Source organism: Thunnus maccoyii, chromosome 2, assembly GCF_910596095.1.
Source record: "Thunnus maccoyii chromosome 2, fThuMac1.1, whole genome shotgun sequence".
NCBI lineage: Eukaryota > Metazoa > Chordata > Actinopteri > Scombriformes > Scombridae > Thunnus > Thunnus maccoyii.
Window position 1 is genome coordinate 12,696,231 of NC_056534.1, and position 12,126 is coordinate 12,708,356.

Sequence of the window (12,126 nt, forward strand, 5' to 3'; positions counted from 1 at the left end):
TTGTGGATCAATATTTAGCCCTTATAGAAACTCTCTCATCTAAACAGGTCTCAAAAAAACAAATTTATTCACAGAATGTAGCGATAACTGATGAAACACAGACGTGTGTGGTTTTAACCTGTGTGTATTTTAATGACTGATGCAGAGGACGTCATGTCAGTGTCTCTGAACTACAGACACAGAGGTGGAATGATAAAACAAACCTACAGTGGATCAGGGTCACCTGGAGCTTGGCACGTACAGCAATGAATGATTCAACTTAAAAACATACAGCTTACAGACATACACTCACATATTTCTCTAGAATCTGCTATACAGTAACACACACTTACACAGAATGCATGTATACAACATTTGCATTGAACACAGAAATGATGCAACCTGTGTGCACCTGGTATTCCTTCAACTTTACAGCACTTTTCTCTCCACGCTCCAAATATACAGAAGGGAAGTGTGTGTGTTCAAATATGGGTGGGAAAAATGCACACAAATGTGTTTTTATGTGTTTATGACATGTAAGCGTGTGTGTATGTATCTCTGAGAGCAGCTACAAAAATGACACACAAAAACACACATGCACCGTAGACACTCTATCTCACACACAGACTACATTTCCCATGTTTTGTTTCTTTTCACAATTATACCATTCAAGATCTTCAAACAAATGAAATACGCTGCCAAAAAACCTCGAAAACACTCCGCTGACACAAGACAACCCGTGCAAGAGCATAGGAGCGACCTCCGATAGCATACATTTGGTTCTAAGGCAATAATGTAGTTCCACAGGACTAGTGTTGTTGATGCAGTGTGCTGTTTGCACGCTGTGTCTCCATTTGAAAACCTTTAGTTCCAGTTATCTGTCATTCAGTGTATGTTTGTTTTAGCACCATGGGAATCTCTCCTTTCAATCAGAATCGTGTCACTCCTGAGAGACAGCTGTGAAAAATATTCCCTTCCAATATCCACTAAAAAAAAAAAAAAAACAAATCTCATGATTATTGGGGTGAAGAGGAATCGGGGACATCCATGAAAGTTTGTTAGAAGACAAACTGAAAAAACAGCATTGACACACACACACACACACACACACACACACACACACACACACACACACACACAAACAACATGATGCAAGGCGTAACATTAACATCACAGATCATTTTGGAAAGTTCTCCATTTGCATTTTGTTTTTATTTTTATTTGTCCATTCCAACGATGGTCATCTGCATAAGCTTTAAGCAAAAGGGCAAGGACAGGCTTGAGCCTTTTCTTTTCTCTGTACACACACACACACACACACACACACACACTCACACACACGCACACACACACACGTACAGTAAACACAAACATCATGGGCTGTACAATAAGACATGACAAGTAAAATCATCTGCAGCCGTTCTGAGCTGGGCTGTCGAGACCAGTTCCCAGGCATCAAAGGCAATAAAAACGTCTGTTTAGAGTTTCTTCTCAGTTACTGTGGGTGATGAGCAGCCGTGTGATCACAGTAAGTCGCACAGTTCAAGAATCAAGGAGTCAGACTCAAAACTCCCTTGTTGAATGCATTTTCTTTTTATTTAGGTTGAAGCTCTTTAGTTCTTTAAGCATCCATAGTTTATAATTCTGAACATGAATCTAGTGTGTGAAGTTGTTTGAGTGTCTTTAAACCCTATTTCCACATCGAGCGAGAGCAGCTTGATGTGCAGTGATGAAAATCCATCTCCTCCACAAAAAATGGCGCACTCAAGTCAAGAAACTCGTCAGCATGTTTCCCCACGTTTGTTGAAAATCAAACTGATATCTTATTGTTTTTCCTGTTTCGTCTCAGATCGCGATGACCACCAGAGCCACAGAGGGAGACAAATGTTCACGTGAGAGTCGTCTTCCTCTGGTGGCTGGCAAATGTCCACAACGTCCACGTTTGTGTGTGGGTCCGAGAAGAGGGGGGGGGGGGGGCAGGCTGTACTTTTTCTTGTTGCCATGGTGAAGGTCAGGGTAACAGTGGCGGGGCTGCACAGAGGTCAGAGGTCACGGGCTGCGTGTGAAGTCATTTCCTGGTGTGAAGACTCTCCTGGAACTTGGTGCTTGTGTAGCGGATGTGAAAGCCCTTCTTACTGATAGTGTCGTCGCTATGGAAACGGATCAGCATAGCATCTCCAGGCGAGTAAATCCCCTCCCTGGGCTATGGAGGGAAGATAGAGACATGTGATGCAGTTGTCAGACATTTAAAGGTCCATAGGATTAGTTTTATCTTATTTACTACAAATCACATTTACTTCATATCATAGCTCAGGTGTGTTTTCGGGTTTTAATTCCCTAATGTTCCTTCTAGCGCCACCATATGGTTCACATTTGTGGATTGGAGTTAAATGTCTCAACTACTGAATGGATCAACATGAAATTTGGCACAGACATTCATGTTCACCTAGAGATGAAGTGTAAAAACTTCGGTGATCCCCTGACTTTTCATCTTGCACCATTATGATGTAAAAACTGTCTGCAAAACCAATGACACTCCCATCAGGCTCAGCTGTACTTTGTGATTAGTGCTAATTAGAGCTGCAATGATTATTTGATTAGATTACTTGATTAGTCAATTGACAGAAGATTAATTGGCAACTATTTTGATAATAAAATATTTGTTGAGTAATTTCTAAAGAAAAAAAGCTAAACATTTGCTAGTTGCTCAAATGTGAGAATTTGAAGCTATACTGTGTCATACATGATAGTAAACTGAATATCTGATTTTGTCCAGTAATAAGGCAAAAAACCTATAAAATATTTTTTGAAAGTTACATTATTATTATCTGATAATGCAGTGCAGACCTTTTAAATCAATTTAAACTTAAACTGCGTTATCACAGCACAGTAATATACCTTTGACAAAAATGATTGCAGACTTCAGATTAAATCTGATGGATTACAAAACCAAGCAAATTTCAAGACCCTGCTATTAGATTTGCATACTGGATGGAAATGAATGGCTGCCTGGAGCAGTAGGAAAAGATACAAAACCGAACAATATGATTTTCAAATTGTAAGGAAAGATGCAAAGTAGGTGCATGTTTTGTAGATAAAGATAAGACTAATGTTATTCTATATTTTTCTTATTGTCAACAAATACCATGAAAAAACTCAAATCAACAATGTGTCAGTCCGTCTGTCGAAACTTTCCAACTTTCATGACCTGTCTGAGGCCCATTCATTCCCATATATATAGTTACATTCCTGAGAAAGAATGCAATTTCCTAAAATAGCTGTGCATTGTAGTTTTTTTTAAGATTATCTTTTGGATGACATGCAACAAGGGTCCCTGGCTGGAATCAAAACAGGGACACTGAGGTTATGTGGCATGTGCAGTAACCGTTCAGCTAGCAGGACTCTCCTACACTGTAGCTTTAAGCAAAGTTATTCAAACAGGAATAAATAGAGCATTTGTTGGGACTATTTCCAGCTGCAGATTAAAACATATTTGGTGCTCCAGTGAGGATTTATGGCAGTGGAAAGATGAATGCTGATTGATTTGAAATAAATTACAGTGCCCATGTTCATTGTAATGAACATGGGTGATGAACAAAAGTGTAGCTCATTGATGTAGAACAATAAGTATAAATATATCAGGGTTTTGGTTACAGGCAATAATTTTAGTAGGATCATTGTTGGTTTTGGTCTTTTAAGGAAATTTGTTGACAATTACAAATTTATAGAATATTGCCAGAATATCCTTCAGGAGTCTGATAATAATCATTATCATACCAAATTATGATAAATGTAAATTAATGGCTGCCTGGAACAGGAGGAAAACTACATTCAGAAAGCTGAAATCATATAGTATACATTAAAAAAGATCATTAAATATGAAGAGTATGCATGATTCGTAGGGACTAAAAGACTGAAATCATTTTAATAAAAACATGGCTTACCCCTGAACCGCAGAAGCGACCGAGTCTATGTGAGTTGGCGTCGTACCCATTGTACAGCTCGATGTAATCATAACCACAGTCGGCCTCCTCCTCTACCTCAAACGTGATGAAGCTCAGCTCAATGCCATAGCCCTGCTCTGCCGTCAGCAGCCACTCACAGTCAGTGTGACCCGGGTAGTTGTTGTCCCCAAACTGGGAGTGGGAGTAGAGGTTCTTCTGGCGGGCTTCTGCTTTCAGACGACCTCCACATTCTGCAGACACATAGATGGAGGAAAGATCATCAGGTAAGTTACATGATTAATAAACAATAATACATTTTAACCTGAAAAATTAGGCATTTGGTAGATTTGGTGTTGTCTCAGGTGAACTCAGGTCAGGTTTCATAACTGATTCTCATCTTGAATGTGATGCATGTTGTGAACCACTAGAGGGAGACGTTGATCTTAAAAAAAAAAAAAACTACTCAAAGTTGGGAAATCCAAGCTGGTGACAGAGAGTGATGCTCTTAACACACACAAAAACTCACATGTAGAGTCTGAAAAACACTGTGAGATATAAAATAAAAGTAATTCTCCACACAGACACACACACACCTGTGGAGTGTGTAGCCTGGAAGCCCTTCCTTTGTACTGAGGCGTCAGAGATGAAGCGGAGGTACATCTTGTTGCTGGTGGAGACTAGGGCCTCTGGGATTTTACTGCCGCACAGTCGACCCAGGATAGCCGCTGTGTCACTGTCCCCGTCGAAGGCCTCGAGATGATCATACGCACATTCCTGGTGCTGCTCGATCTCAAACTCATTGAAGGTCTGGAGGGGCAGAGAGATGGAGAGAGAGACTGCTGAGTGAAATGTGTTGTTGACCTTGCTCTCCAGTTTATATATTTATTTAGAAAGTAGCTCCAGTGAAAACTGTTGAAGCTGTTGATTATACAGATTAAGCCAGACATGTCTCTTAAAGACACAGAGCTGTTGAGTTTTTTAAATGTTATTTGTCAATGCTTTGAACACCACAAATTAAACTGCATTCACCTCCATTGTATTGGGTCGACAGCAGAAATCTCAGAAATTGATATCTCAAAGTGAGAAAATCTGTTCTTTTATGTAATTTGGGTGAATTAACCCTTTAGAGCTGAGATGGCAGATACATGTAGCATTCATGTATCATTATAAAACAATTTCACCTTTGTATCTAACTGTAAAATGTAGAATTTTAATCAAAACAAATAATGCCCTTTATCTTATATAAGTATTACTGTTTGTGCTTGTTTTTCTTAAAATTAAGACCCATAAACCCTGTTTTCCTGTTGCCTTTGTCACCTTTTTGTCTTATTGCATGCATTCATCATTGTAGGGAAACTCTGACAGGTTTGGCTCCGACTGCACTGAAATAACACCGGTCAGTTCCCTGTCTTGTGCAGTAACGCACGTAACTTCAGTGAATAAAGTAAGCTCGTCAAACAAACGAGCAGTGTAGCAGCTGATAGAAGCAGCAAATCTTAGTGATGTTCTCATTTGTTGAAGGGTAACATAAAAGTCACAAATGTATAGATTATACTGTACATATAGGTGAGCATAACACGATCCAAAAGAGAGAGGAAAGTTGTAAAATCAGATACAGTGTAAGGAATAGAGAGAGGAAGAGAGATACAAAGAGAGGACGACTGATGAGGAGAGTTTCCTTGTTGGAGCCTTCATTATATTGTCTTCATTCAGGGTCATTTGCTTTCTTTGTATTTCTGACTTGGCATCTTATCATCAGATAAAACACAGGAATTCACACCTGAGTTCTGTATCAGTGGAATAAAGGTCAGAGTTGATAGTTAATGGAGCAAACGGAGGAGATAGAAAACATTAAAAGGTGTTACTGCGCAAACAAACATAGCCTTTAATTAACCAAAAGATATCTAAGTCCTGTCACCAGTAACTTATAATCAGACTGACATTTACTTCTGCTAGTGAGAAGATGTATGACTAAGATCTTTATTTTCATCATAGTAAACAGTATAGTTTAGATCATGTTTAAAAAGGACTGAAATAGGCCTGCAACTAATTATTTTCATTATCAATTTGTCTGTAGATTATTTTCACACACACGCTGTTGATTATTTTCTCGATTCATGGATTAGTCGTTAAAATGTCAGAAAATGCCCAAAGCCCAAGATGTGACCTAAAATGTCTTGTTTTGTCCCGACCAACAGTCCACAACCCAAAGATATTCAGCTTATTATCAGAGAGGCCAAAAAAACAGAAAATATTGACATTTAAGAAGCTGGAACCAGAGGATTGTGGCAATTCTTTTTGACTAATCTTGATTAATTGATTATCAAAATAGTTGGCAATTAATTTTCTGTCGATCAACTAATCGATTAATCGACTAATTGTTGCAGCTCTAGACTGAAATCACTTTCCATCATTATTTTTTATGTCATTTGTTTGATCATAACTTGTGCGAACAGACAATATTCAACCTCAGGCTGCTCTGTGAGTGTTGTCCAGCTTCACACTGTGTTGACATTTTTTCACGAAACCAAAATAAATATATTTACATCTCATATTTTGTAATACTTCAGAGCAGAAAGCAGAACCCCTGCCTGCTTCTGTCTTTGCCCACACTGCTTACACGCTGACACGCATGTACACAGTGTCACGATTCATAATCTAATCAAGTCACTGTGTTTGTGAAGCAGACTACAATGAGTCATAACACCTTGAAGGCCTGTCTCTCCCACACACACACTCACACACGTCTCTGATTGTCTCCTGAGCGTTGCTCCATCACGCCACCACAACCACCACACTGCATTGATTTTTACCAACCAGGCGGAAGGAGGAAAAAAAGAGCATGTCATTACTGAGAGGGGAAGCGTTTGATTCTGGGGACGTGATGGCTTCCAGATGTTTTTCAAACTGTAGCTGCGGATCTGTTTACTACTCCCGAGAGAATAGAGTTCATATGTGTGTGTGTGTGTGTGTGTGTTCGTGTGTGGGTGAGAGAGACAGACAGACAGAGTGAAGAAGCAGTAACAGAATGACCTTCATGTCTATGTTCAGATTTCTGGTATTAAATTTATCCCGCTGTGATGTCATTACCGAGGATATAGAGAGCACCCCGCTAATCTCAACACACACACACACACATACACACACACACACACACACACACACATACACACAAGAACGAATTTCCAAACTTGTGTGTACATCACATGTAGTTAGACATCCAGAACAGGTGCAAAAAATTTGGTAAACGTGACATCATTGCTGATGACATAATGTGTTTTCCGTTACATAAGAGATTATCAAAAACTAAATGACAGTTAATGACGGTTTTGATACCATGCAGCGAGCTCAGCATGTGACTGCAGAGTGGAAGAGAGGTGAGGAGCCAAATTGTAATATTCTGCAGGACTACAGATTGTACTGTGAATGTGTGTTTATCTAGACCCTGAGTGTGTGTGTGGGTGTTGTATAGTTTGTACCGTGTTTGTGTGTGTGACACTAACTTGGACTTTGGGAGGATTATCTGAAGCACGCTGTGTGAATGTGTGCATGCGTGCCCCTGTACTTGTATCTTTGTGAGGATCAATTTGAGTTCTAAGCTCGAGATATAAATGCTTTTTAGAACTGAAACGATTCACAGAAAATTAATCAGCAACTACTTTGATATCCGATTAACTGTTTAATTGTTCTCTTGTTCCAGCTTCTCAGTTGTGAGGATTTGTAGCTTTTCTTTGTCTTATGTGATAGTAAATCAAATATCTTCAGGTTTTGGACTATTGGTCAGACAAAGTGGGCAATTTGAAGTTGTCACCTTGGGTTTCAGGGAATTATGATGGGCTTTCCCCTTATTTTCTGACATTTTAATGACAATCAATACATCTAGAAAATAATTTTAAGGTTAAAAACAAAGATAAATTGTCAGTTGTAGCTCTAGTGCTTTTAATGACACATATTCCGCCTTCCTATAGAGGATTGCTTGTGTGCATTCTCACAAATTAATATTACATGTCATCACACAATCAGTTTGAAGTTACTGTATGAATGACAACAGCAATGGAAGAACATTTTGAAGAGAAACTAATACAACTTGTCAGTTCTGCTACTGTATCTGGCTTGATCTTGATATTAATAATGTTGTAATATCCTCAAGAGTCACCAAGATTAGTTATGCTCAAGTTGTGTAAAATCAGGAGTTCTCGAGAAAGTGAAAGTGTTGCTATCAGCCGAGGATGATTCTGCTCTGATCTGTCCCCTGGTGCATATGCTTTTTAATCCTCCAGATACACACAACTTGTGCGAATCATAGCTAGTTGTCTGTGCGCACATGTTGGTAAAAAGCAAGAATATTATGAGTCTTACACCTTGACGTTGCAAATGTTTTGTCTGCTCCTCACTTCTTTTCTTCTGTTTGAGCGTTAAGACTTGACTTTAAAGTAGTTGCATTGACAAATAACTAAAAAAATCAGACTTGAAATGTTCACCCTCGACTATCTTTAATCCATAATACACATGACACTGCATCTTCTCTACAGAGAGATTAGGAAATGCTGCTTGTCTGAGTTTCTCGAGTAGCTCCAGTTCAGTTCATCAGTTCCTCAATTAAGACTGTGTTTCTGATTATATGTCAGTTTATTCATGAATACATACATCTGCAGTAACTCTGAAAATGTGGAGACGACTATCAGTGTGTTGACACATAAATTCCTCCATGCACAAATGGATGCATGTGTGCAGACTTGCAGGCTAAACACACACACACACACACACACATAGAAAGACACGAGGACACAGATGGCCACTGCCCAAGGCCTCTTTCTAACGCATGAGCACACGCTTGCAGTTAGCCCGAATATACAAACGTGCACTTTCTACCCCGTTCACATTTGGGTTTCATAAGTGGAACATGGGAAAGAGAGATCATCGGGGGGGAAGAGGGGAGGAGGGCAGCCTGGGGCTTTTACATACAATATGACCCCACAGCCAGAATAATGCATTGTTATGAGGAAAGGAGGCAAGATAGTAATGTTTAAGACAAGGGTCTGAAGAGAGAAAGAGAAAATGTAAACCTTCACAAGCCCAGAAACATTTGTTGTCTGCTTGATTTTTAAGGACACTTACTATCTTGACTCGGTGTCCCGGCGTGGCTGTTATGTCCCAGGTGCACTCCTTACGGCTGGGATACTTGTCCGGCCAGTTGGGGCTGCTCAGGGTCCCACTGGGGCTGTGGATCTTATGCTCACACTCAGCTGTAGACACACAGAAACACGCAAGCACACACACACACACAGGAAGTTAAAATCATGGCTGCACAGGAAAAGGTCAAAGGAAATGGAAAGGGAACAGGAAGGAGAGAAACCAGAGAACCGAAAGAGAGAGAAAAGATTTCAAAGAAACACATCCTGGTGACAAGTTCAGTGTGAATTTCACATGAAGACATGCACGCATGCTTTAAACTAATACTGTAGTAGCCTCCTGTACTTTGCACTAATTGAGTATTATGGCAAAATAACTGCACACACAGAAACGAAAGACAGAAAATATCTGTATTAGAAATACAAGTCAGCCATTACGTACAATATTTGATTTTAATGTCATTATTTCTCATTTTATTTGAACTTTGAATGTTATTTGTATATATAGAGGCAAGAGCAAATATCAGTCATATGCACCCAGCACAGAGGAAATGTCATTTTCTATCATTTGGACAGTTTTTAACTGTTTTTACAAAGTACAGTATTCATTGCAAACACAGCTATCTAAAATACAACCCCTCTGTGATTGGATAAAAACCTGAATTAGGTTAAGAATTAACACTGTTCCAGCATCTGGTGGTGGCCTAACATCTTATAAAGATACTTTGTGTTGTTATTTCTTTTTAATAAGTTACTGGCATTTGTTCCTGATTGCAAAGACAAGAGTACTAACTACACTGTGACTCTGATTGGCACCTTGCCACCAATTTCACCTTGCAAAATACAGTAGAAGCTTGATTTCAGTTGTCATTGATGGGTGATTGAAAAACTATTACTGTAATGTAGTGTAGGTTTATCCAAATATGAAAGCTGTCACTTTAAATATAGACACGAATAAATGGATGATAACCCGGATAGCTTGTTACCCTCGCTACAAAGTTACACAATAATATGTTAGGAAAAACACCATCAATTAATTTCTCATTCTTCATCAATAAATTATCTTGAAATAAATTGAAGCAATAAGAGGGGTTATATTATAGATCAAACACAAACTCTTGCACTTGTTCAGTCCATTAAATGTTCATTAAATCAAAAGAACTTCCAATTTCAATCGGTACAAATTAACTCACTGTACTTAATGACAACTGAACAGCTGTGAGCTAACATCTTAGCGTGCTAACAACTGTGTATCAACTTCTGTCGGGTGAAGCTGAACTCTTGTTGACTGGTTTCCTCTTGACGACTTTGCATCAGTTAAAAAATGCACCAAAAGCTTTGGTAAGAGCTTTCAGGAACAGAGATTGAGGCAATGTGTGGGTGCTTGTATGTAAGTTGTAAGATGAATGCCATGGCACGGTGAAGGTGATGGGAGACATGAGGCATGCACAAGACAAACAAAATGTGTTCGAGCGAGACAGTTTTTTTATTCAGAATGAGATGGATGAGTTTACAAGAACAACGTATAAATGTAAAAGAAAGTCATCTAACATGCAACGTATTATATACAGACATTAACAGTGACAGGAAATGTAATTGTTTACAATGCCACAGCATCACAGTATTAACAGTAGTAAATAATTCAACAATTTCAGATGTTTTCCTATCACGAAAAGGAATGAAGTCGATCCCTGAGACCACAAAGCTTCAATAAAACACTGACTTTATGTTTTTTTGCCTTTCTCTCTTCAAAGTGTTACATACTTCAGGCAGGTGACCGCTGTCACTTAAAGGTGATGTTTCTATCAATCCGATGTGTTAACAGCACACGTCACGCTATCCGAACAGCCACATGTTGAAACTTCCACACTCCCATATGTGCATAAGTACATCACCACACACGGAAATAAGCAGTGATGGGAATATAGATTTGGATGACTCTGCAAGGTTACTGGGTCAGGCTGGTTTAATGCACACATATATACACACACATACACACACACAGACACACACAGAGGAAGACAGCGCTACAGGCTTTCAAGTAACCAGATGTTTGAAACATGAGTCTTTTTATGAGCAGCACAGGGAGCCTTACTGAGGTGTGTATGTGTGTATTGATGTGGTGTGTGTGTGTGTGTGTGTGTGTGTGTGTGTGTGTGTGTGTGTGTGTGTGTGTGTGTGTGTGTGTGTGTGTGTGTTTGTGTGTGTTCATGTTCAAAAGTTCAACTTCAAAGAGCTGAGTAAAATATGTCAATTCAACAGTTGGTTGTGTGTGTATGTGTGTGTGTGTGTGTGTGTGTGTGTGTGTGTGTGCACATGGGAATGTCCTAATAGCTTTCAATAAATAATGTTTTCTGTCACACTGAAACCTTTTCCCCTCTCTGAGTGTCACACACAAACACAAACACACATCACAGTGAAAACAGCTTTGGTGACTTGCAGGCAGAGCTGTTTTAAAGTAATTTGGGGTAAGTGCAGTCTCAGGCCTTTCGATTCAGTCTCGGGACATTGGTTAACAACCCCTGAGCCAGGGACCAGTACTGGGCTTTGTGGCAAAAACACGCTGTGTAATAGTTTTATAACTTTATAGGCTATTTGTGCTGTAATCAACCGTGTGCTGCATCTTTCATCACTTCCTGTCATACTCACAGCCACAGGAATCTGATTTTAAACCAAAGTCAACCATCAGCACATGATGTAATCAGTCCCTCATTGGCCATCAATCAACAATATTGTCAATAAAAAATTAAAATACTGCCAAAGGTAATAAAAAATAAAAAAGTAAAAGTAAATCTCAAGGTCAAGTCAAGTGTGATGTCTTTTAGCGTAAACTTTTATTTATAGTTTTGAGTTAAGGGGTTATGTAACTACATGGGGGGGCTACAGTTGCTAAAGTGATACCACATGGAGTAACTTTGATGCTGGTGGAGATAGTTGATAGTGAAGACAGAATTTAGGAACTTTAAGGAAAGATTGAGTCATCTACTGCTTTTCAGTATCGCTACTGCAAACCTTTTTATCTCCATAAAAGGTATCTATGGCGGGACTGCTGCTACTCCCTTGTGTCAAAA

The 12,126-nt window shown here is 39.2% G+C and overlaps 1 protein-coding gene across 3 annotated transcripts in view; it reads right to left on the reverse strand.

Annotated features, from left to right (window-relative positions):
* Positions 1-569: 569 nt before the first annotated feature.
* The window catches only part of tll1 (tolloid-like 1), a 60,502-nt gene continuing 48,945 nt past the window's right edge, over positions 570-12,126 (reverse strand). For all 3 annotated transcript variants that reach the window (XM_042390120.1, XM_042390130.1, XM_042390139.1), the window contains 4 exons: positions 9,042-9,169; positions 4,517-4,730; positions 3,924-4,174; positions 570-2,182 (listed from right to left, as the gene is read on the reverse strand). In XM_042390120.1, coding sequence (XP_042246054.1) covers positions 2,048-2,182; positions 3,924-4,174; positions 4,517-4,730; positions 9,042-9,169 — 728 coding nt within the window. In that variant the 3' untranslated portion in view covers positions 570-2,047. The remainder of the gene's footprint in view (positions 2,183-3,923; positions 4,175-4,516; positions 4,731-9,041; positions 9,170-12,126) is intronic.